Below are 26,865 nucleotides of genomic sequence, written 5' to 3'. Positions count from 1 at the left end.
TGAGATAATTGTGGCACAATTCCTGCAAATGGATTTATTTCCTTGTCTCAAGACAAGGTCTTGAAAGGGAGAAAGATTAAGAGGGTTGGGTGGCTTCACCTCATCTAAGAGTGTCTTCACTTGAGTGCTGTAAGATTTGAGTTCAGTTGGTGTGGTACTTGTTGCACCTGGAATAAGAACTTTTTGAATTTTGTAAAATATATTCTCCTTGTTCTCCTTCTGTTGAAGTGTTCCTGGCAATAAGTACCTCAGTGTCATGGCCTGCCAACACTGTGTGTTGAATCAAATGCAACTTTTACAGCTAAGGTAATGCAAAAGCATCCTGAATCCTTCCAGTAGACTCACTTCTCCTGATTTAATAAAAACGAAATAAATATAATAAAAATGCCTTGGCATTTCCCTTGAAGTGCATGGTATTATATCCTCCAGTTTTTTTATCACAGGACATGGCAGACATCTGTACATTGATTTGTTGGGCAGGGAAAACAGCCCAAATGCAGAATCACCCTTTGTTCTCTTCAACAAAATGAGAATCTGACAAGAATAAGTTGCATCTCAGATCTTATTAACTGAATAAATGCTGTCACCATATTAATAAACCCTTTCTTGCTCTCAGACATGTCCCTCAATATTCCTTTTAGCCCATCATTAACTCTTCCAGGGCAATACACGGTGTTGGAGTGTCCCCCCTGCCCTGGAATCAGGCTCCAGCAGTGACCCCAGTGACTCTTCCATTACTGGGGTAACCAGTGGTGGCCCTGCACAGTCACACTCTGGCTCTGCAGGATCTGCTCCCAAATTCCCCCTGGCAAAGGTCAGGAGACCTGCCAGAGCTCAAGGTTTGACCAAAACCCCCAGGGATGGGCTTACAGTGATTGCAATATCACTCTAATCAACAAAATAGGAGCTCCTTTTCATCAACACTTAATCACAGGACTTCACTTGTCTCTAAGTTCCTTCAGTTGCCTTGACAGATGAGAGCACAATAATATAAATAAGAAATGACAGTTTACCAAAGAAGGTTAACATAAGGGCACGACCTTTTTCTACTTGACTTCTGCAGCTTATTCATGTGTGAAAACACGCTTTTGTAGCTGTAGCCTTAGCATCCCTTACAGATCTGGACTTGTGCCAGCAGCTGAGCTTTAAAATTACCATTTAAAATACCATTTTAGATGGTATTTATGTTCAGAAAATACCATTGCTGCATTTTGCGATGCCTGAGTAGAACCGTTTCGCATCAGAATAAAATCCAAAATGAGGATCTCTCTGGATTTCACACAATGGCACCTCTGCTCCACAAACAAGGGGGGACTGGACACACACCCATTTTTTCTCCCTTCCTCAGGCCAGGTCACACCTTTCTAAGCAAACCCAGCCACAGCCCCTGCCCAGGCTGCCCCAGGAGCACCTCCCAGGGCACAGCATCAGCCTGACAGTCCTACACTGGTAAATGTCAAGTATTAATTTGTCACATTATTTGTGCAGTGATTTAAAGCCAAATCCTGTCTCATCACTCATTTCCATCAGGCACACGAGGAGCGGGAGGGAAGCAGGAGCTTTCTGTCACAAGCTGAAATGCCTGTGCAAGGAGCTGCCAGGAAATATTTCCCTGTCAGAGAAGCAAACTGAAGCTCTGAGCGTGAAGGCTGGAGAGTGAAAGCTGCAGTACAACATGGAGATAATTAGTTTTGAAAGGCTAATCAGGTCACTGCTCTGGCTGGCATTTCTATGGAGATGCACAGGCCTTCAGCTCACCACGTCTTGCCTCTTGGTACGAGCATCCCTCACCAAAGTGAAGTGAGATTTTACAAACTCTGTAACTCTGAATGACATATCCTGCCTTAAGAACCTCCAAACAGCCAGAAAAGAACCTACAAATAGCCAGGAAATATCCCTTGGGATGAGGAGAGACCCCACAGCATGGGGTGTCCCAGGCTGTGCTGCTCAATCCCCTTCCCCATCTGGGTCCAACCAGCCACAGAATCACCCAAGAAGGAGAAGGTTTAATCAAAGCAATAACTATTTTAAAATGATCTCACCTATTTTATGCAGTTGTCTTGTGCATATTCATGGAGCTTTGTGTCTTGCACACACCTCTGACACCCTAGGAGGTGGAGATGTTGAGCGCTGTCAGCTTGTTCAAGCTGTGAAATTAGGCCTTTGGGTCTCCAAAAAAACTTGCTCACAACCCCCCATCAATGCTTGAGCAGTTCACTTTAGTGAATTTTTATCCACTTTCCCTTCCTTAGCATTAAACAGCTACAAATGGCTAAAAAACTATTTTTAAAAACCCAACAGCTCTTTCCTGACATCTTTCCCTTTTGTCAGAAGGATGCTCTATTTTGTTTCTGAAAAACACAATCAATCTTTCCAGCAGTAATGACTTGCTGAATAAAGTCTGTGCTACTTCCATGCTGCTTTGCTAACAATACACCTTATTTGTACCTTGGCTTATAAAAAAAAAAAACCCTACACTGATCGATCATTGCAGGCACCAGTGAAATAAAACCAACCATGAGACAAATAATGGCAGCAGAACAATGGTGCACATCTATTTAATGCCTGAGTTTAGACTAAGGGGTAACATAAAGCACAATGATGCTATAAAAGCAAAAAAAAAGAATGGAACAACCCAGAACTACAATAAACTTTATTCCTCTAAAACCACTGGTTAACCTGAGTGAGGAGCTGTTTTACTCCTATTTGCAAAAATTACTCCTTTGAGCAATGCAGAGGCATCAATGAAACCCCAGTTCATGCCCTGGAAGATCTGACAGCAGCACACAGAGTTTTGTTTGGGAGCTCACTTTTCCCTCATGTAGTAACCAACCACTAAGTTACTCATATTGTAACACCTGGTGGCCAGAAGTTGGCTGAAATTGGCCTCCTTGCAGGTCAGCACACCAAATTCTGTCCCTGTCACCTCTGCAAAAGTTCAGGTGTGTTTAGTGACACCACCACATTCACTCTGTTCTATGGCTTGAGTGTTTCCAGTTTGTGTGTTTTGCCATTTTTGCCTAAAGATTTAAAAAAAAAATGGCTTCAAAACAGCTAATAATATATTCCCCTGCAATTCCTGGTCAGATAAAATATAGTGCAAAAATCAAATACCTTAAGCTCTGTTGGAGTTTTAAAGACTGTCCAAATGCTGGAATTTAAAGCATGTTGTAAGAATTGAATTGTGCAGAGGGAACACTAATTTGATCAACTTATTAAAATACTACTAGTCTAAAGGAAAAATTACTCCTGCATGCTAAAGATTATGATGAGTAGGACTCCTGCTTTCAAAAACTTGGGATTTGGACAACTTTTTTGCACTGAAAGCAGTAAGTAGTCATCAAAGCACAGACCTGTGCACTGGCTCATGGGCACATTGCCAGTCAGTCCCCAAAAAAGGTAAGAGAGGTAAAGTAGCAAAGATCTGTGAATCATAAATTATATTCCTGGGTTGAGCTCTCCAAAAGCCAAAATGAAAATATGGAAGACCATAATGAAATATTTCAATCAATATAAAAGAACCATCTACAACTTATTTACATTGTCAAGGTGGATCTCAACTGATAGGTTGCCATAGAAAATAATTCCATCATCTTTTAGAGAAAAAAAGGAGTGCAGCCAAATAAATTATAAAGTTAGGATAAATCATATGACCACAGGCAAGAAATACAATGCTTTATACAAACCTTAAAAAGGAGCTGAACAATAGTAAAATGAAATCTTGGAAGAAAGGAATTTGTGAGATACTATGCAATGGAAAAAGCCATAGAACACAGTTTCTTGTGAAAAGATTATAATACAGTTAATGAAAAACTGCCCTGAGATTAAAAAAATATAATCTCTGATGCATTTCCTGCAGCATTGAGATGCAGGGGAGGTGCAATGCAGGCACACAGCAGAGCACACCAGACCATGTGGCAGCACATCCCTGTTACCTGTGCCAGGGGAGAGCTCAGGAGGAAGGAGCAGCCCTGGCTGCAGTACAGCACACCCTGGTACCCAACACCTGACCTTCTGCAGCCCCTGATGATGCACAAAATGCAGTGACTGCAGGTCAGCACATCATCTGGGCTTGTTTACAGCCACTCTGCTTGTCAGGGCACCTTTAGGAAGTCTGACCATAATACATTATGTGTTCTAACAGAAGTTTTTGCATAAGAATGAATTTTATCCTATCATGCACTAACTAGACTTAAATTTCCCTGAGGAAAAAGACAAATGGGTTTACATAGCATGTGGTTTTAAATCCTTTTTTATTCAGTTAATCTCTAGCTGTGGAATTGTGATTGAAATGTGAAAATGTATGTGTATTTTCTGATAAGAACCATTTTGCTTTAGAGACAGATGAAATATCACCAAGCATGTACACTTTCTTCAAGTTTTTAAACTGATGACGAAAATCCCATAATCAGAACATGGCACAGCCAATCCAGGTTAAGTGATAACAATTTTTTCAACAAAATAAAACAAAACCCCAACCCTTTGAAGTGTTCTTACAGTTACATCTTCATAATCCAGGCGTGAGAAGACCTGCACTCTCGACAACTCTGAGCACAGGCTCTTCAGCTGGCTCCACATGAAAGCCAGCGTTCCCTTCCCCATCCTAAGTCTGCTGATTCTTTAATGGCACTGAGACATGGCACAAAGCATTACCTGCACAGGATTTGCCATCCTCCCCCAGCTTCTGGCCAGCTGGACACTTGCAGTGGTAGCTGCCGATGGTGTTGCAGCAGCGGTGGTGGCAGCCCCCGTTCTCCGTGCTGCACTCGTTGACATCTGCCAGAGAAAGCACAAGCAAACAGTGAAGAGAGGCCACTGACCACAGCACCTGAAGATCTGGCAGCAGTCATGTCTGACTGATGTGAAAAAATGAGGGAGTTTTTGAGATAAACAGCTCAGGGCCCTGAAGCAACCCCAGGAGCAGAGACTCCCAGCTCGGCTGCTGAGCCCCTCCACCCAACCAGGCTGTGCCAGGGGAGGTTTAGATTGGACATCACAAAACATTTCTTCATTGAAAGGATTCTGGTGGAGTCACCATCCCTAGGGGGATTTAAAAGACAGATATCATAAAATCATTACAGCTGGGAAACACCTCTAAGACCCTGAAGCCCAGCCTTGTGACACTGGGGGTCATGGCTTAGTGGTGAGATTGGCAGTGCTGGGTTAATGGTTGGTCTCAATGGTCTTAGAGGTCTTTTCAACCTGAAAGATTCTCTGATTGTAAGAGTTGCAACTGTGGGATTTTCCTCCTCCCTTTATGCACAAGGTGAGTGCAGAGTTCACCTGGCTCTGGCTGAAGGCTCTACCCAGCTTGACAACTTCCAGCTCTGGAACAACCTCTATACAGTCATTTCCAGCAGCCTCACTTGGGTATTAGGTTGCTTCTAGAAGCAGTAACAGAGATGAGAAGCCTCTGAAAGATGGTAGGATTTTAAATCAATTATGGTCCTGCTTTCTGTCAGGTGCTGTTATCTACACACCTGACTCATTCACCTTGTGAGCTGGTGTTTTCCTGCATGCAAAATAGAACTTTACACATTACAAATGAAGAACATTAAAGAACTAAATGAAAGAAATAAATAAGTAAATAGGCAGCCAGTGGCAGAGAAAAAATCAATAGCAAAGACATTCACGTACATATCTACTTAAAAAACCTACATAAGAAATTCCAAAGAAATATGATAGAAACCACCAGACCAGCAGTGCTGCTCTGCTGAGCAGGAGCAAAGACAACAGACAGTATGGAGGTGATTTAAAAAATAGAAAATTTCTTCAAAGGGGATGACAAATGTAAGAAGCCCAGCAGGTATTTGCTGCAGTGATTTATTCAATGATGTGGGAAATTCCTTCTCCTTCACTTTGAAGAGTTCATGTCCAACACACACCCAATCCAGCAGTGCAAGGACAAGCAGGGATGGACCCATGTGAGAATAATGGGCTTGTGGGGACTTGGCTTCAAATTTTGGGCAAATGTCTTGATCTTCCTTGGTGGCAGAGCCAGGGATGAAGGTGCAGGTGACAGATCTGACAGGTCTTTGGCACTGGGAGGGAGCTCATGTTGCTTTCAGGTGAGACAGCAGGAAGATCAGGAGGAGGAGGATTAAGCAGCAGAAGATAAGCATCATGATGACTGCAAAAACCACAGGCAGTTACTTCGTATTAGTGGCACTCCTCATTCCCAAAGGGGAAGTGAGGCTTTTAAAAAAAACATTTAATTAGTTTTTAAAGAAAAATAATAATAAAAAGAATTTTGCATTCATCCAAGAGAGGCGAGAGCCTTTCAACTGCAACATTTCTGTGCTAAAGACTAAGATTTACCAAGGTTTGTTAGCTCTTTGATGAGCTCAAGCTTCACTTGACTGGTTCATTTCTGATCCTGGCTAAAAGCCACAGGTTAAAAGAAATTTTTGAGGAGGTTTCAGCCTATTAAAAAGCTATAAGAAAAGTGTATCCTGAAACACCAACGTTTGCTGAAGTGTAGCTGAAGAGGCACAAACCCACTAAAACCATCTCAGCTTTAGATTCAACGCAATGCCCGACAAAATGAAAATTTCTTTGTCCTCAGTGCTCCTGGAAAACACTGGCAGGCTATAAAGAAATAAAATAAAAATTCATTCTCTCAGAGCTGCACAACAAACCAAATCCTAACCCGCGTGAAGCCGGCGCGGCTCCTCTCGATTTCACGCGAGCGCAATTGGAACAGAAACTTCTGAGAAAAACACTCCCCCCCTTCCCTTCCCTCCCCTCCAAAACCAAACCAAAATAACAACGTGCGTCTGCTCGCTTCTCCTCAGCAAGAAACAGGGAGAACATATGACAGGAGACAGATTTTGGCCGTGTTCCTCCAAGCACTGGGGGGAGGCACGCGAGCGAGCGCTCAGCATCCCCTTCCGAGGGATTCACCCCCCAGCTCACAGGCACCTCGTGGTGATAAACATGGATGATACCCCAGCTCCACAGCTTCCACTGCTGTTTGTACTAGCAGGATTGAAAACTAATAAAATGTCCTTGCTCTTTATATTATTTTTTATTAAACAAAATTAAGGGAAGGACCGCGTTATTCTTTAGCGCCCACGATGCTACGTGGCCTCCTGGCATAAAATATTGACTGGGTGAGGTGGTCTAGGATATGCAGCCTGATTTATTAACACCTGTGCCTGTATTTTGAAGCAAAATATTGGAACAAAACCTTTCTAGCTGAGGAGCTCATCATAACCCCCTTGATTTCACCAGGGTATAATCCGTTCGGAAGTTACAGTGCTGTTACATGCTAATACAGAGGAAGTTTCTCCTTTGATTGCAGAGTGTTCCTGTTAGCAATTAAAAAATCTCTTCCTTCCTTGTTCAGCATAAAATTCTGTGGTCCAGCTATTGGTGTTGTATGACTGAAAGCCTCATTTCCTTATTCTTCTAACCCCATTTTCTTAATGCTTTTCAAGATTTCCTTAATATTTGTTTTCATCTTTTGATGAAATATTTTCATGCATTTCTTTGCTGCTTTTTACACCAGAAACCCACCACTTATTCTGTTATACTTGCAAAACCTGACTTTCCAACTCCATCTGTCTTTAAAAACAAACACCTTATTTAAAGCTAATCATCATATAATAAACTGTTGTTTAATTCCTGAGTTAAGACACCAAAAACAATTTTTTGGATACAGCTTTATTAGAGAGCAATTACATCTGAAGGAATACAGTGAGTAGGAATAAGTCTTATGAGTTTTAGCCCTAATGCTATGAAAATTTGCTCTCTAAGCATCTGCATCCTTTGCTGTCCTGTCTCCTGTTCAAGACCTTCCCCACTGCCTGTTCCCTGTCAAGCTGTTTGCTGCAACTCCATAATAAAGGTCAGATGTTGCCCCAGTCCAAAGAAGCACAAAAATAAATGATCTGAATGTGAAGTAATAAAGAATGTGTTTTACATTTGTAAAAGGCCGGGTCATAGAGCTTTTACAAGCCTCAATCAGCTGTTCCACATTCCTAAAACAGAATAGTCAGGATTTTAAAATCTGATTACAGCTTTGCCACTGAAAAAAAGGGGAAGTTAAAATAAACTCAACAAAAACAATTCTGTCAAATGATAAATTTCTGTCTGCTTTCCATATTCAATGTCACTCAAGGTTGCAAATATATTTTGCCTTTTGAATAGTGAGAAAAATGACAGAAAATTTCTGACACGTAACAAGTCTGCCACGTTAGGTCTGACAAAAGTTCAATGTTATCAAGCCTATCAATCCATCTGTAATGACATGCTGTAGGCAACTCAGAAAAAAATAAAAATGTGATGTTTGCTACTGCAATGTTTCATATTTATTTATAGAGCCAATGTTGCAACACAAAAACATTATCCATGGTACACTCTAGATGTGAGCCTTCAATCTTGCCATGGGAAAAATAATTGAAAACACCTTGAATCTAGATTAACTTGATATTAACTTTATATATGATCTGTCTAGCATACATGTGAGGGGAAAAATATTCCACAATATATTTTAAAGTCAGTAGTATGTTAAAATGTGGATTGTTGACATGTGCCCATGTCCCACACTCCCTGCACTAGTGGTATTACAGAACAGAACTACCTGAAAAAGTGTCTTTTCTCCAAAAATCTTACAAAGCACTTGATATGGAAGGGAACATACCTTTTTTCATGAAGCAGACCACCTTTGCCCAATTAACCCTGCCTAGGAGCTAAAATGGAGAAGGACAACTCCAATCCCTTCACTTCTCTCTTCTTGTTAATGCTATTCCATCTGAAAATGTCACGCATTCTCAGCTCCAGAGAAAACAACCCTTCACTAAGGTTTTATGAAAATGTAGGTGATTTCAGATTTCCTAGAAATAAATTAAGGCTTTATGTAAAAACAGACACCGGACTAAGAGGTTTTCATTGGTAATTCCAGTTTGAAATCCAACCACAGCGATTTGTTTTATCACTAGCTCTCAAAAGTAGGAATCGGATGAAGAAAAATCAGTGTGAAAAGCAGAAATACATATTGGCACTGGGGTAGAAATCTCCTCTCCACTGAGCTGTTGGTGAGGGCTGCAGCTCTGCAGGGTCTCCACCTGGACCTCAATTCAGCATCTCTAAAATCCACTGAGGGATTAACCTGCCCTGAGCACAGAGCTGGGGAAGGAGAAATCACCTGCACAGAGCAGTGGCTCAGCTCTGCAGCAGGAAAGCCATGGAGTGAAAAACCACCTAATTTTGGCAACAGTTTGTGTGTTTAGATCAGTGGAACACAGCAGTTAACTCATTGCCTACAAGCTAAGGGATTTTCATTTTCCCCATACAAGTTTATGCCGTCTTCATTAACACAAAGACTAAATTTTAAGATAACAAAAGGAATCTCATAGCTGCCACCCAGTATTTAAAACCCACTTTCTGTATTTATCAGCTGCATATGAGCAGCACCTTTCCTTATTTAAGGCAGCCCCATGCAGAGTTGCCATTTGGGTGCCCAGCTCTGGGGCTGACCCGTGCCCTGACCCCTGAGCCGCTGACTCCAGCATGTGTCAGAACTCCCTGGGCTTGGAATAAATCACTGAAGGGGAATCAAATCTGTAAAATCATTCCCATTGTTATTGCAATCCTGCCTGAACAAAGCCCACCAGCACGGAGTGAGGAGGTGATTTTGATTAGTTTAAAAGCATTAGGGTAACACACCCTGCTTCAATCAGGGGTCACAGACACCACAAAATATTTATTTAGAGGGAAGACAACATTTCATTAATAACACTTGGGACCTTCTCCTGAAGACTGTGATGAAGATGGGTTGATTTTAGGAATCTAAATGTTAAATATCTTAAGAAAGCAGTTTGATTCCTGTCTCAACAGGCACTGGCAGCTTATATTGACTTTCACAGCAATTTAGAGATGTAAATTCCTAACTCAGAAAGCACAAATGCTGTTGGGCAAAATAAACCAAACCAAACTCTCATAATGGTTCAGATCAAAGTCTAAATATAGTTTATCATATGCATCTGAAATGTTCCTATATATGGACTTTAATATATCTGAGTGCCTGGCATACAAAAGTGTAGAACTGCAATAATCTTACAATTTGCTTTACAAGGAGGTATTATAGGCAAGTGTCTGCAAATCACAATGGCCATTTGACAACTTCCCATAAATTCATCTAAATAATTTGAATGAACTTTCAAAAAATTCTGAGGATCCAAAAATTAAGTTAGGATTTACACACTGCTTTTTTTCCCCCCTTTAATTACAGCTTGGATGGTCTGCAACCAAAACCATGTGTCTAAGAAATTCTGAAACCTGCAAAAGTTGATTTGAACTTTAAAGGCCACTCACTGCTACAACGCAACACAGCTCACACGAGCACACATGGACATATATCAACATTACACATAAATATATTGTAATGTACAAATACACTGGACAGGCTGCCAAGCACAACACTCACACCCCAAAGACTGCATTTGTCTTCTTCTTGGTTTCCTGCAAAAAGCTTTGCAGCAGTTGTCTTTGAGCAGTAATTGTCTCTAAAACATAAATTACATACATCACTTCCAGCACTAACCATAAATTATCTGCCTGAATAGCAAACAAAGCTGCTGGTTCTGATAGTCAGCTCAGCCCTGCCCGGGTATTGATTAAGCACTCTCAGTGCTTTATTAGGTTTTCTTCCCCCACAAAGTCAATAGCAGGATGAATATTTCTTCTCAGGCTGTTATGAAGTATCGTAAATCTGAGTCATTATTAACAAGAGCCTGATTAGTGCAGCAAACTCACCGGGGAGTTTGGCACAGGCTCCTGGAGTGTCACCTCCCAGCTAACACCCATCACTGCCACTGTCTGGGCTGGCAGCTGTGGTCCTGCTGCTTCCACAAGTTATCACCTCCTTTTTCCCTTTTTTTTTTTTAATTAAAGAAATTACTGCTGCACTCATTCCTCTTTATCCCCATGTCACATTCTCATATGTGGAAAGCATTTTGTGATGTAATGAGTGGCCCTTGTTCCCCAGGGATGTGGGGCTCTGCATGGTTTGCTTTCTTTTCTTACTGTGGCACTAAAAAATCTTATTTAATTCAACTTAGATGCAAAACCAAAAGCAAACAAAGCTCCTTGTTAACATACTAAGACAGCATTCATTTCTCCTTATTAAAATCATCATCTGAAGAGAATAAAACAAACACATTCATCAATCATTTGCACTTGCTCACATTACGAAGAATTCCTTTGAAGTCAGAATAAAATCCTTTAGGGGGAAAATGCAGGCTCAAAGTATAAATAGGTGAAACCATAAGGTCTTAAAGCCCTGGCACAAAAGCCCAAGATGCTGGCACATGCTGCTGTGTTAGACTGGACCTGCAGCTCACCCTGTGCCACTACAGAGAACACTCTGTACCTTCTGCAGGGACAGAATGGCCCCTTCCATCCCACACTCTCCTACACCACAGACCACACTCAGTTCTGAAATTGGCACTTAAAAGTCTTTTTTAAATCTCTGTCCCAGGTCAGGCAGTCCTCCATAACCATATAAATGCCTGATCACTTTTAAAAATTTTTCTTCCTAATGTCCTGCACATTGATGACATTTTGCAACAACTTCCAAAACCAAACTGTTACATGAAAATACATCAGCTTTGACTTTGTTTGATCTCTCTTTAAAATTCAAGCAGGAACTATATCCTGGAAGTGAAAAGCAGGACCTACATGATGCCTGAAGTTTTTCCTCTGTTCACTGACTAGAATTAAACCAAGAGCTGGAGCTGGGAGAAGGTCTATCACAGTACAATGAAACCCTGTAATGGTGCTCATTTTTAAACTCTGTTTTCCCAGGCAAGGTATGAATAATGCAACCAAACAGCCCAGAAGATGTGAATAAAGCAGCACCAGCCTAGGATGCTAATTGGCAGCAATTGGCGCTGATTGTGGAGTGTGGCTGGAGCTGTGATTACAAACAGAGCTGATGCAGCCAGCCCAAACCTCAAGTACTGCTGCTGCAATTAAAGATATTTTATCCAATTAGACAAGTGTTTGCCTTTCCCTGCTATGATGGTTATGAGCAAAACATAAAAGAAAGCCTGGCTGGCTGTACAGCACCTTCCCCACATCAGAGCTCTGCCGAGATGAGTTTCTTTCTGCTTTGGCTTTTTGTGCCACAAAATGGAACCCTTTTAGAAAGAATTCAGGGCTCTGCAGTGACATCCTTAAAAGCCCTTGCTTTTGTCTACAAGTGCTTTTGCCCTAGAAATGCAGTCTCTTTGCAGTGTACCTGACTTCCAGCACCGACAAGTGCTGGTTATGCACACACACAAACACAGAAAGGCTTTGAACTTTCCAAGTCTGATTCCACAATGTAAGCCCTTAGTACTTTTGCAGGCAGGTAAACACTCTTCAAACATAATTTCCAAGGCAGTGACTATCAGTGAGGCTTCAGGACTCTTAGCAACTGGATTGATGTTTTGAGTGCTAAACCCCAAGCACAAGCCCCACAGTTGACTGCAGCCAAGCCAAGTCCTGGTGCTCAAAGGAGAGTTCACAAAATGCACCTTGAACTCCAGACACCCTTGCACCCTTCTGCTTTCCTGGGGGAGGAAGTCAGTAAAGCACTTGGTCATGAGCTAAGGCTGGCTCTTTGCTAATATTTTCTATTATCCCCAACTCTCATTTCTTGATCTCAAGAAAATTTACATGAACTTCTGCCCTTTCTCCAACTTTCTGTAAACATGTATAAATCAGGTCAGCAGAACTGAATTGAAAAGGATATAGAAAAAAACCTAATGTGCTGGGTCATTTCTGAAAGCTTAACGTTTAAAGTAATTTTTACAGCTCTCCATGAGCAAAAAAAACCAAAAAACAAATAAATCAAGGCTATGTAAATGTATGGAGGTTTTCAGGCCAAGACAGCTGGAGAGTGGCAGCCAATGTCATATAAAAATATGAATAACCTGAAGATACCCATGGGTTAGCCAGTGCCAACATCCTCAGGACCAAACACAAGCTCAGAGACCACAGCACTGGCATCAAAAAAGGAACAGCAAGGAAGCAAAGGCAGCACTTTGTGTACTCTGCTCAACCTGCACTTTTAAGGAATTTATGGTCAGGTCTGATGAAGAGCAGGCAATGATCCAACAGAGCAATAACAAAACAAGAGATAAAGATAGATGTGCACCTTGGTGATGCCTTTGAGGCTCCCCAGGATGAAAGGTGAATGAACAATTTCAAACAGAAATAAATGCTTGTTCCAGGTAAAACCTGTAAGGATGGGTCAGATTCTACCAATTCAGTGGTGGCATACTAAAGAGTTGAGTGGAGTGTTGAGAATTGTTGAGAAGCTCTGCTATGATATTACTCAGAAATCTGTGTACAGCAGCAATCTGAGTTTGTGACAGCAGGAGTGTGAGAGGATGAGCTTGAGACAGCAGGATGCAGGAACAGGGAACCAAGAGCTGCAAGAACAACTTATCTGTAAATCAGCTTCCAAGCACTCAGGGAAAGGACAGAAAACACAGCTTTACCTTCTGGCTGCAGAAAAGACAACAAAGAAAAATCCTGTTGTAAGTGTAGAATAAAATAAGTGTTCATGGTGGAATGAACACCTTTGTCCCTGTCTTTAATCTGTCCTCAGAAGATCTCATCAATCTGAGCAAGAGAATGTTTCCTTTTGTGGAATAAATGTCTCAAATCCTGGAGTGTCCACTGCAACACTGTGGGAAAGGAGCACCTGAAGCACTCCACAACCAATTCTGGTGCTTCAATCCACACCAGGGCAGCTCTCCCTGGTCCAAAGCAGTCCCTGATGCAGCAGTGGCCAGCACTGCCATGGGGTGCTGCCATGGGGGAACCCCCAAAACAGAATTTGTCAAATGTCCTGCCCATAGGCACCAGTGCAGGACCACAGCCCCAAACCCAGAAGTTGCTGCTTCATTTACAAACAGGCTGAGTGTTCCAGCAGTATGGGGCCTGAGCAAGCTGACAAATTAGGCAGCTTAAATTTCAGGGCATTCCTATTGTAATAAGCCAGTTCCTTACAAACTGTGCTTTTTCATAATATAATTAACCCCAGAACCAAGCATGTGAGCAAATGAGTTCATTTTTCACATGAATAATGAAAACCTTTTTTTCTTTCTTCTCTTTTCTGTTCCCAAACCATTATGAACAGAAATGAATATAAAAAATTTCTCAGCAAAGAAAGGATGATGTGTGCTGGCTTCTAGTTTAGAATAGGAATTAATTATGGAGATTTAAATGGAAGTTCCCATTTTCTTTTCTTGTTTTTCTTAATAGTTGTCCTTGCCAGTCTAATCTGAAACTTTGCTCATCATCAACTCTGCCTAGGATTAGATCAAACCTCTGCTATGACCTGAAATGGATTAAATTTCTCTTCCTTTCCATACCCTCCTGAATATTCTCTCCCATCTTTTGTTTTCCATTCCTAGAGGATCTTTCTAGCAGTTCTGTGGGCAGAATTACTCACTGCCCTGACAAAAATCCTGTGATAACTTTAAATGTAAACTCACTCCACTTCCTACTGCAGAAAATAACATTTCTGTCATCATTTCCTGAGTGGCTGAAACACAATCACACAGCCAGGTCCCTCATTTTTGAGGGATACAAATGGGAACTGGTTATTCAGTTTACACAGGCAGAAGTGTAGGCACAGTCACTGTGCCTTCCAGTAACTAGTCTTGTGTGTCAAGGGCAAAGCAACCCATGGGAAGAAAAAAAAATTAAATCTTCATCAGTTTAATTTGCAAAGAAACACAAGGGAAGTCATTATTCCCAGAGGCTCCACTGCCTGATTTGTCTTATGAATTCTTCCAACTTCTCAGACACCAATGGGTGCTCGTTAACTATTTCTTACTGTGATTACTGCTACTGTTCCTGCTGGAAGGGAGGCCCTGGAAAAGGCAGAGATGGAATTTACTGCTGAACAGGAGCTAAATATTGCAGAGAGGTCTGAATCCTGCTCACCAGCAACAGCAGCCAGGTGAGCATCCTTTAACAGAAAGGGAATTCCCACTAAGGAATCCAACCAGGGCATTTAAACTGGAATATGGGGTTACATCAAGCTTGAAAAAAAGAGAGATGTACAAACCATTAAGTTTCATGCAGATTTCACCAGTGACAAGCTCGAAGCACAGAACTGAAATAGGATTTTCTCTTTCCAGTTAAATTAGCAATGAGGAGCAGAGCACAGCTGTGATTTCTCAGGGCCTTCCCCAGCAGACCAGAACAGCACAGAACACTCCTCTAAAACAAATAAATCAGCGTGGTGGGGTAAGGCAGACACTCTGCAGAAGGAACAGTTTGGCAGCCAGTTCCCCCAGCCTGACACCAGAATTTGAACCTGGGACCTTCCTGCTCCTGCTCACACGTGTTCACCACGTGCAGCTGCTGCCTGAGCACAGGGAGCAGGCTCAGCCTCACACCCCGGGAATTCTGCTCATAAAAATATGAGATCCCAAGGTTTTTCCAATGGACCAGTGTCAAAGGTGATCACAGGCAGGAATTAGAGGGCTGAAATTGTTAATTCTGCATGGCTGAAATTAATTCGTACCAGAGCAGGAGGAGTCAGTTTCATGTAACACAAACTTCTCATTCTGGTTCTCAACACAAGCTAAATTTGCCTTTTAAATCTCTCTGGATGTCAGACATCTGGTCTTGATGGAAAACCATACCCTGTTTTTTCAGGGGGTATAACCAAAGAGAAATTTGCATTCATGTTTTCAGTGAGACATCAGCGTCTCGTCAGCTTAAATAATTTAAAACTTGAAAGTTACTACATGATTTGGTCTTTATATATATGATCATTTTACACCTTAAAACATGTGTTCCTCTACCTCTCTCCCTGCAAACAGCTGACATATATTTTCATGTTCCTCACTATTAACAAAATGTGTACTATAGTAAAATATTACATCACACCACACTCCTATTAGATTGTTTGGTTTAGGATAACAAACTCTGGGTTTTTTGAGAAACTGTAAGGTCAAAGTTTTAAATTTAAATCACTTAAACAGAATGTGTATTAGAAATAAATCCAATGCTTTAAGGATCGATTGAAAATGTTCAAAAAATTAAAAACAGACAGCCATGGCCAAACACTACTAGGGAGAGAAAAATTCACACAGAGCCAGAAGGCTGTGTAAAAATAAACACATATCCAGAACACACTTGTGTGCAGCACACGTAACCTAGGCAAAGACAAGTATATTCCACAGACACATGTATTGTTTGGAGTCTGAGTCCTGTTTTCAGAAGAGTGAGGAGGTAAATCAATAAATATGTTTACCTTGATCTTTAGCTAACTCTTACAGACCACTCAGAGCATCTCATTTAACCAAAGCTCTTCAAACCCAGCGCTGCCTGCTCTTCAGCTGGCAGAAAAAACAGCCCTACAACACACGTCAGAGAATCCAAGGCTGAACAGCCTGGCCTGAGCACATCCCAGCCTGGCCTGAGCATTGATTAAAACCAAGATCTTTCCATCTCTATGAATAAAACCCCCCAAACCCGAGCAGCAAGGCAGGACTGCAGCCGCAGGTCGACGCCAGTTCACAGCTCAGGTTTCCGCGTTCAGAATTCCACCCTTCAGTTCCAATCAAAAAATAAATTCCTCACATCCATGCCAGGCTAATTACTTTTTTGCATGGAAGAGGCAGCCAAATTCACTGTGACGCACAGAGGGGAAGTGTGATCTATGAGCAAAGTACATCCACCCCAGCGTTATGGATGGTTCTGGAAATGCAGCCAGAAACAGACGTCGCTCCCAACATCGCCGCTGTTGCCAACAGTTACCACCTAATGTTGTCTGAGAGACTGCAGTGATTTCGTGTTCAAAGGGAAAGGCAGAGCCTCTGCTATCTCAGATCCCACGCTGCTGTTACTGCTGGCAACGGGGAGTTTAACACCTGGAGGATATTCCTGGAGGAGGCAGCGATCGCCTGCCCCACGTGGGATGGAGCTGCTGTGCTCAAAAAGCAACAAACCACCCCAAAACCCTGACAGCTGGCTGGCCTCAAGTTTTCTGCTGAAGGAATGAGTGCAGCAAGACCATAAACTATTCCTTAATTGCAGGATCCTTTAGTTATCAATTTCACTTTTTCTGCCCACACTGCACTGCCTCTTTTGCCCACCCAGGAGTGTAAAATTATTAATTTTACTGGATACTTATACCTCCCAATTTTACTAAATCCCTGTATCTCTTCTGCAGGATACCTGCATTATGACCATTAGCAAACAGTGAAAAAGATAATGTGTGAATATTTCACCATATTTGTTTTTTTACACACAGGAAAAGTGGGAACGTTGGCCAACACAGATAATGCTAAAACTTGGTTATTTCACCACTAGAGCAAAAGACCAGAGGCTCAAAGATGGGAAAGAAGGAAATTAATAGCTTAACTTCATGGGCAAACTTCTGCAGAACATAAAGCTAAGAAGGATAATTTGTTAGTATTGGCCAACCCAAAATTATTAGTGGAAATTTTTAAAATTCTTGAGCATCCACCCATGCCATAGACCTCTGCACATCTTAAAACACAGCTCCTTTTCCTTTACATCCTACTCTTTTTAGGGATCACTTTCTTTTTGTGCATTATCAAAGGAACCAAGAGACAACTTTTCCAGAAAGAAATCACTTGGTTTGGGAGAAGATCAACAAATCTCTTTAGGCCAAGATTTGGGCTGTGTTCTTAACTGCTCCCCAAGCCTGTGACCCAGAGAGGCAGCAATTCCCTGTAAAACAGACCTCAAGCTTAATTTACAACAACCTGTTTCATCTCCAGGTGAAAGTTCTTCACAGGCTGCAAAATACTTTTAAACATTTAATTTTCCTTATTTCTTCCTTTCCCCTCACCTCCACAGTCCCATGTTCCCAATTAAATTAAAAACTGGACCAGTGTAGTTTTGTGGGATTTTCCCCTCCAATGCTAAAGTATAATTATAAGATGGGGGGAATAAAATTACAAATTCCACCAAGGTCATTAATGTACAAAATGCAAATTGTCTCCCATTTGTCAAAGACCCTGGGGAAGTCTGGAGATAATTGAAATGATAGATGAACAGAGGAGACTAACTGCTAATGGTCTGTATATCAATGAATCAATGTCACATTTATGAAGGGCTTTGGGAAATTATTCTAAATACTTCATCTACAACAGCTGAAGTTTAGCCTACTTTTTCTTTTTAATGCTGAAAAATTAATGAAAAAGTTCAGTTTATAGTTACACAAGTGTAAATCTGGGGTAATTTAAGGTGGATGGCAAGAAATTGAAGCACTGCTTATGTTTGTGCCAGATGTGACCAAAATTCTCAGGTACCAGGGATTAAGGGATAAATAAAAGCAATACATATTTCAGAGCTAATCAAATATAGGACTAGCCCTCACCCCCAAAGAATTTAAACTCAGCTATTCACCTTTGTAACTCATTTCCTTCAGAATATGAATAAACTAAAAAAAAAAATCAAGGAGTACACATACCATTGATTTCTGTGCTTTCCTATTTTCCTCATATTTTCAATTGCAAACTGAACTGCTCAGATCAGGGGCTGCTTTCAGATGTATTTATCTGACACTGACAAAACAGGGAACAGAAAGAGGAAAACCCAAAATATTTCCTTTTCAAACAAAAGGTGAAGCAAATCCTGCAGGTAATTTCAGGACAGTTTCACAGAAAATCATATTTCCACTTCAAAAGAAGAAAAGCTACAACCAGTAAGTCCCTCAGCAGAGCATTCTCCCATCTGTGTGCTGGCCAGGCTACATTAGTAAGGGCCAGTGGAGATATAAATAAAAAGAAAATTTGAACATTAAGATGTCATTTTGGTTGAATCTGTAAATAGTTTGGGGAGGTGGGTCAGTTGAGATTGTTTCATCTATGATTATGATTATTGGTACATTTATTATTCTTTTTTTCTGTTTTTCTTCCCACACATCAGGAAGGTTTGGATGAAGAAACCAGAAAGACAACTGCAGGTTTCTTTTGTGGAAAAAAAAATAAAAATCTTCTTCTAGCAAAAAGAGATAGATACTTAAGAGGCAGTTTACACTGAAACAGGTACCATCACCACACAGTCACACAATTAAACCCTTTTCCATCTTGATTTCACTGCACAAAATCACATGGAGGTGATGGAGAGAAGAGGAGAGTTTTCTTGTCTGTGGGAATGAGAAAAATTTGTTTCATCTGGAAATAGCAGCATGATTGCCTGGCTTGTGGAAACATGAACTAATCCAGAATGACACCTGATTTCCCCAGAATCTGGATGAAAAGGTCCTGTCTGAAACACAGAACTGCTGCTCCTGTCACAGGACTTGGTACATTAAAGAAGAAGGGAACAAGGCTCTCAGGAAAACAAGACTGAGAGGAAACTTTGCTGCTATCTGAGAAAAGGCAACATTGCAGGTAAAATGATCACACTACATTTTCTGTTCATTACAACCACAAATATTCATAAAAAGAATCAAAAATCCCATCAAGCTGCTGAGAAAACAAGGATGAATTTGTTGGAACCTGCCTTCTCAATTATAAAATATCACAAAGGATGATGGAGATCTGGAGCAGCTTCCCTCAGGAAAACAGCAAACCTTGAGGCAAAACTGATCAGAAATTAAAGTGGTGTGAAAATCCATGTGAAAAAGGACCCCCCCAGATCAATCTGCTGAGCCACTGACATTAATCAGCACTGCTCATACTGACTGTCTTTTCTGATAAAAGGCATCTATCTGTGAATAAATACTAAAAAATAAATTCTCCATAGGAAGGTGATGCTGTTATGGGGTAAAAAAAAAAAAAAATTGCAGTGCCTATTTTAAGAAAAGCTAGCAGCACAATAAAACAAGGTGTCTTCAAACTAGAGGACAGTGCTGTGGAGATAGTCTGTTCTGGATGTTTCAGTTGGTTGGCAGAACCTGAAAACACACAAAACCAGTGTCTGCTTGATGCTGGTTTGTTAATATTCTGTCTTTTCTCCCCCCACTGTCCTGTCAGTCTTCCTTAGTGCAGCCCAAACCAACCTCTCCAAACCCTGAAATGTAACAGCCCACATTGGATAAATGGACATGTATTTGTCTCCTTTCATCATTATTAGATATTTATCAATTAGAGGGGAGCAGCAGTGTTCTCTCAGGTCTCAGATCTGCCCTCACCTCCCACAGCATCATCTGTCCTCCCCAAATCCTTCCCCTGAGAAATAAAGAGGCACAGAGAGGAGAAAGAACAAGATCCCCACCAAAGAGCAGAAGCTACACCAAAGAAAAAAAGCTGAATTTACAGAAATCCTGAGCTGCCAGTGAAGGTGGATATCAAGGGCTTCCTCTGAGCATCTCAGTTTTGCAGCTTTCCATCTGTGCTGGACTCCTGGGGTTTCATAGAGATGCTAAAGGAGCAAACCCCTGGCCTTTATGGGTTTTCAGGGGAGTGCTGGCTCTCATCACTGTGGGCTCTGGTGCCAGGTAACCCAAAAAAGAGCTGTCAGTAATTTCACCTCCCAGCTGAAGTGCAGCCCCTCTCTGTTGCTGTCACAGCTTCCCAAGTAGCCAATTAACAGAACATTCAATTCCTCCATTTGCTGAAGCACATTTGTTCTGCTAGATCTTAATTTTTTGAATGAGTGGAATAGGAGTTAAGACAATTTACGTGAGTTAATGATACAGTGCAAGTTAACTGATGGGTTGTTCTGGCTTTTTGCAGGGAACAATTTGCACGCAGCCTTTCAGGGCTGTAATTACTTGCAATACCAGTCTCAGCACACTCTTCCCTTTTTTTTATTTTTTGCTGTTTTACAGAAGTGTCACTCTCACAGTACTAAGTGAAAACAGATTACCTGCCACTGATCACCCAACACATCCACAGAGGAAGGTGGGGGAAGCATCTCTCCAGTGACAAGTTTTGATTTGTGGATTAAATTCCCCTCTTAATTGAGCCATGCTCCTTCAGCTACCAAATTCTTGTGGAAACCCCAGGATAAATTCACCTCTTTACAGAGTAACTTTTCCTCACATCACACCCTCCCCCTTCTTTCTCCTTATTTCATTAAAGATTTTGAGCTGTACGTACAAACCCTTCATCTCAAACGCTCATTATGGAAATGCTGCAAACCCTGAAGATGTCACAGCCGTCTCTTTTACAGCTTTTCTTTTTCTAGGCGACATTCATATTGCAGAATAATTTAGACAGTAATTTAATCACAGGGTTTAGAGGTCCAGCAAATGTTACATTTACATAATGTCAGTCTTTCAGCAGATAATTTGGTCCTTTGCATGTGTTAAAAGACGACATCCCTTGTTAAGTTCATGTTAGTACGTTTAACCCAGCAGATGAATGGCTGGTTCCTTAATCTGCCATATATTTCTAATTTTCCTAAGGATGATTAGAAAATTTTATTTAGAGTAAATTCACGAGCGCAGTCATTCCGCTGGAGTGACAAATCAAAAAGATTATTAAATCTCAGGGTCCAGAAATCTCCATAAAATGGTCATGAAGTCCTTGCAACACAATAAGTGACATTTTTTTCCTTATATAAGTACTTCAGCAGCCAATATATTGCTTCTGCCTCCTTTGAGTACGTGACTGAAGTTATTGAAATGTGCCTCATTAGTTTCATAATATTCTCCTAAGGACATATGGGTATTTTGTAGTTTGGAAATGTACTGTTCTTTGTCTTGTCAAATGCTGTTAAAGAGAATGAAACAGGTTATAAGAAATGTGATTTAGTTTCAGTGTGCCAATGCTACTATCCTGGACATCCAAAAGATAAAATAAGAGGTGGTAAATCATCATTACCCAAAGAGAAATAGCATGTCTGTACAAGTGATTTTCCAAAAGTGCTACTGTGTATTTAAACTTAGAAGAATAATAACCTAGGCAAACATCTCAGGAGCCTTAACACTGAATACTTATGTTTAATACTGTATTTCTGCTTTTTTATTTTGAAATTACAAATTATATCCTCACTACTTAACATGTAAATTGAAATCTCCCTTTTAATTTAAACTTGTACAATTGCAGGATTTACAGCAGGAAAAAACCTGTTGCATCATCTGGTCAGCCCATGCCATTGTAGGATATTCCCTAATTTTCCACTGCCTCACTTTGTTTTTAAATCTACTGCAGCCAAACACAGACCAAATCAAGGAGCCAAAAGCTACACCAAGAGCTGGGAGCACATTTTGACCATTTAGTTGTAACTTGGCACAATTTCTGCACCTTTTAAAATAGAAATGTGTTTACCTAGAAGACAAATTCATACAATGAAACAGGTAATAGACATCCCCAGCAAGGGGCTGAGAGCAGCTGCAGAGCAAGGCAGCAGAACAGAGTGAGGGGAAACACTCATTATTCCCCTTAATTCACTCAACTGACAATTGTCACCAGCCTGACTTGCACAGCACAGAGAAATCCTCTTTCTCCTGGCTTAAGGTCTTGATAACATTTAATTTCTAGGGAAAAAAGTCATTTCTTCCCATCACATACTTCATGACAAACTAGTTTTCAATCAGTATCCTTTATCAGTTATTTTTACTTATTAAAGGAGCTGGATGGGGTTTTCCATTCATTATTTGTTTTTAAAATTAAATCCAGACAGTTTTTCTCTCATAGCAAGTTTGGGCTGAGGACTGCAGGGAGATGAGGAAACCCAACTTCTTCCAGATGTAAGACTGTGTATCCCCTTAGCAATGAAAGAATTGATTAATTAGCATTAATACTTATATGATAAAGCTTTAAAACAATCAGAATTAAATCAGATAAATTTAATTACCACTAAGGTTAAGAAAAGGATTATTTGCTATTGCTACTTAAAGAGAGTGAGTTCCAAATTTAGAGTTGACACAACTGACACGGGCAACTCAGCATGCACTGATAATTTTGTCATCAAAGTGATTAAATTCTAAGCTCAAGGCACTTTCTTTGATTATTCTTTAACACAGTTTGTGGTATGGCACTAGGACTGGGTGATCCATCACCAAATATATTTCCTTTCTCAGCTGCTGAGCTCTTAAGGCAGTTTAAGGAAATACCTGATCCACACAAGCTGGATCTCCTGGGGTCAGGAGGTCCCACCAGGTGAGCCCTTTGTCAATTAGACTGGCACAGATACAACACCTTGTGGATCTGCACCAGGAATACACTGGAGAAAACATGCATGATCCCAAACTACACCAAAAATCAATGAGAATATTGATGTACAATGAGATCTTTAATGGCAAAATCCTTACAGTTCTTTACATCAACCAAATAATTAAATTAAAGAGAACTAAATGTTTTCCTAATTAAGCAGCATGAAGTGCCAAATACTGATCTATTTTCATCTCCAACATGTTTCTATCATTTTTCTCCCTGCAGTCCCTGATGTTCCCGTTAAAAAAAAAAAAATCATAAAAAAGGCTGTCTTACAAATCCAAACTAAACCTCCAAGAAAGAAAAGAAAAGTTATAGAAGTCACTCCAAAATGTTCTCATTAGCACTTCTTTAGGTAAGAATGAGAATGAAAAAATGAGCTCTGTGAGGGCTGAGTGTCACAGCTATTTGCTGAGGCTATTATAATCATATCAGTGGCTTATTGAATTTCATAACCATGGCTCTACATCCTTCACTGACAGCTATCAGAGAGCTTAACTCAAAACTCCAACTCAGAATAAAGGCATAGACACAATATGCTTACACACTGAAGAAAATAAAAACCCAGAAGGTCAGATTTATTTTATGGTTAAATAGGGACGTACACAAAGCTCCAATTCCTACCTTAACCCTAGTGAAGCCATGAAAGAGTAGAATGTGGGGACATATTGTGTATGTTCTCCCTGTTGTGTATCAGCACAGCACAATACAGCTTGAGAGAGAACATTTCACTGGTTTTATCCTGCATGTCAGCCTCATTCAGTGCCAGGAATAAGGCAATAATTCAATTTCTGGCACTGAACTGCTGCAAAACACACTGGAAGTCAACCCCAGCACCACCAGGATCAAACACTGGTATCAGGCACAGGGAGAGCCTCCCTGAGACCCCAAAATGATGAGTAACTGGGAGCTGGCACGAAGCAAACCCTGCATGATCCCAACACAGCTCATCCTCCCCTGACTGCACCGTGAGTCATGCAGCACAAAGGGAAGCTCTGCCTTTATCATGTGTAGGTTTCCTTCACACACAGGTTACACAATTTGCTATTAACTGAAGCCTCCAAACTTGGCAGCAGAGGGAGACTGCATGATTGCCAAAATAATTGGGGAGAATTAGGACTAGACGGTGCAGTAATGGCAAAAGCCTTGGGAGATATCCCACAGATGTTTCCTGATGTTGAGCAGAAACTGCATGCAAACCCAAAAATCAACAATCAACTGGCTAACACAAGTCAACAACCAAGGCAAAAGTGGAATATTCAGTGACTCAGAGTGCAAAACACCTCACCTGTCCTGCACCAGGGAAAGGCTGGCAGGTGTCAGACTCCAAAGGGCAAGGACACAAAAAAAAGTTTCTGTAACTTAATCAGGCCACACCTTAATTAACCTACTTCTTCATGGAACTCCCAGTGATCAGTGCAGAACCATGATTCATTTTTTAATCATTTCTGTCTGGTAAAAAGCTGTGTCAGTGTTTCCCTCCCTCCTCCTCTTCAGAGCCAAACTCCTCTGAGTAACACTGAAGGATCCAGGTGTGTGTGGGTGCTTCACTGCCATCACCCCTGTGCTGCACCCCCTGTTTTCCAAGGACAATTTCAGTCCCCCAGGGAAATCCTTGCACAGGCAACATGAGGGTATCACAGTCACTCAGCTCCTCCTTGGTACCAGCTGAGTGTGGAGACAATTCACAGCTCCCTGCACAGCATTTCCCTTTGGGAAGGGAGACATTAATACCTTAGAAAAGAAACCCTCACAAAGAACACACTGTACTCAGGAGGCAATTGCACATTCAGATCACTCCTGCTGCCTTCTGGCCTTGTCACCACCTGAAAAGCAGGTCTGATAAATCCCAAAAATCCTCCACACACAGTCCCCGTGCCAAATCCCACATGAATCTTGTTTACATGCAGGACAAACACTTCACAGGGCTCTTCCTGGGGGGAATTAGCCCATCTGCTCTTGTGTTGGCTGACCAGGAATGGTTTTACCTTTGAGGTACAGCTGCTAATTTCCAGGGAATTGCCTGTCCATTCGAATACCCAGTGAAGAGTGGAACCAAACACAAGCTCTCATCATCATAATTTTTTATAGCAAGGCTACAGCCCCAGGCACACTCAGATGAAAACATGATATTGGACTTTTATGGCACTTGCAACTTTTGGGCCAAGCTCTCTGCAGGCAGAGCTCCAAAAAGTCCAGAGTTACCCCACCAGAGAACATGTCAATTGTCTGGCCAAGAGCATAAAAAACTTTCTTGTTATTGTTGTTAGGAACCAAATGACAAGCAATTCATTACTGCTCTGCAATTCAGTGCAATTTATTGGTTGATTTGCTGTGAGGGATTTTAGCTACATACTAATACACATACTATAAAAAGAATGCAAATTCAGTAATGCAAGTCTAAATGAATGAGACATAACATTTTCTCACAGTTTGCAAGAAATTAACCTTTAACGTCTTTTCTATGCTTTGGGAACAGCACTTGGCCAAAAGCTCTTACAGTAATAAAGCAGTGACCCATAGCAAAGAATAAATGTCAGAGTGAAATGATAACAGCAAGCCTATTTGCCAGAAAGTGGTAATTTATAAGATTTTAATTTGAGATCATCATGGGGGGTCAGCCTTATCAAATAATTCAAAATGTAGGTCACAATTATAGCCCTCAAAGTGTGGTTCTGCTCTGAAATGTGACTGCAAAAATGGCATGTTTATTATTTCTAAATGATTTTTTATCAGATGCATTGAGTTTACAAGTAAAATGCTAATGGGACAGGCTTGCTTTTTGCTTTCTCCTTTTTTTTGAAATTGTGTAGCTCACTGATTTCAGTGCTTATTTCTGATTTACATTCCCCTAAAAGGAAAATCAAACCCCTCCATTTTTCACCTTCCTGCTTGTAAGTTCCACAGAGTCAAATTACATCCTTGCTGTTCCCTTTGTCACCAAAAGCTTTCAACAAATTTGCACATTTCTGGGCTAACTGGAATGTAAAACCTTCCCAATTCTCTAAGTAATAAGAAAAAAAAAAAAATCCAATCCACCTCTCCCTTCAGGCAGATTCCTTGGGTGGTGTCAGTCACTGTGGCTCCATCAAAATCAATGGAGTTCACTCATGCACAGCTTTCTCTACAGCACTGTCCTTGGGTTTGCTGGCTCCTCCAGTCCAAGGAAAAGGCTTTTAACAGGTTTTTAAATCACCCTGCCCAAAGCAGTAACTGTGAAATGCTAACACCTGTCTGGAGCAGAGCTGGAATCCAGACTTTATTTCAAAGTGAGCCAGACTAGGAGACAGTCCAGGAAGAAGGAAAGAACCATCAAACACATTTCCTAGCTTTTCTCACAGCATTTTCCACCCCTGTGATCTCCCAGCTGCAGGTGGATCCTTGATGCAAGGCAGAGTAATTGTTCATTACTCCCAGCCCTTCCTCAGAGATGCACCTGGGGCATTTCCAGAGATACTGAATTCTTTCTAATGAACCCACAGAATGAATTGAGAAAAAGTGAGTGAGGTCTGGCTAAAGGGAAGTGTGTTTGCTCCACCAGTGCCTGGATGGAGACAGGAATGTTTTTATGGGCAGGAGGGACCTTGCTGCCAATAGCACACACAGGGAGCCAATATTACTGTGCTAAGCAAGTTCTGTTCATCCTCTTGTGCCTTGAGAATTTGTGCCTTTGCTTCTTCCTCCTTTAAACTACAATGAATCTTATCAAGGCTGAAAAAGCCCTTATTCCTCTCTTTGGCAAAACAAGCTGTAAATATGGAGAACAAAA

The 26,865-nt window shown here is 41.1% G+C and overlaps 1 protein-coding gene across 5 annotated transcripts in view; it reads right to left on the bottom strand.

Moving 5' to 3' along the window:
• LOC306806498 (uncharacterized protein) overlaps nt 1-26,865 on the bottom strand; it is a 184,399-nt gene that overhangs the window by 80,059 nt on the left and 77,475 nt on the right. For all 5 annotated transcript variants that reach the window (XR_013775484.1, XR_013775485.1, XM_079315311.1 and 2 more), the window contains exon 5: nt 4,654-4,776. Coding sequence is in view for 3 of the 5 variants with exons in the window: in XM_079315311.1 (XP_079171437.1) it covers nt 4,654-4,776 (123 nt within the window). In the remaining 2 variants the exon portion in view is untranslated. The remainder of the gene's footprint in view (nt 1-4,653; nt 4,777-26,865) is intronic.

The sequence above is a fragment of the Erithacus rubecula genome (assembly GCF_903797595.1).
Source record: "Erithacus rubecula genome assembly, chromosome: 11".
Classification (NCBI taxonomy): Eukaryota; Metazoa; Chordata; class Aves; order Passeriformes; family Muscicapidae; genus Erithacus; species Erithacus rubecula.
Note: the sequence above shows the minus strand (reverse complement) of the source record. Positions and strands in the feature narration are given on the sequence as shown.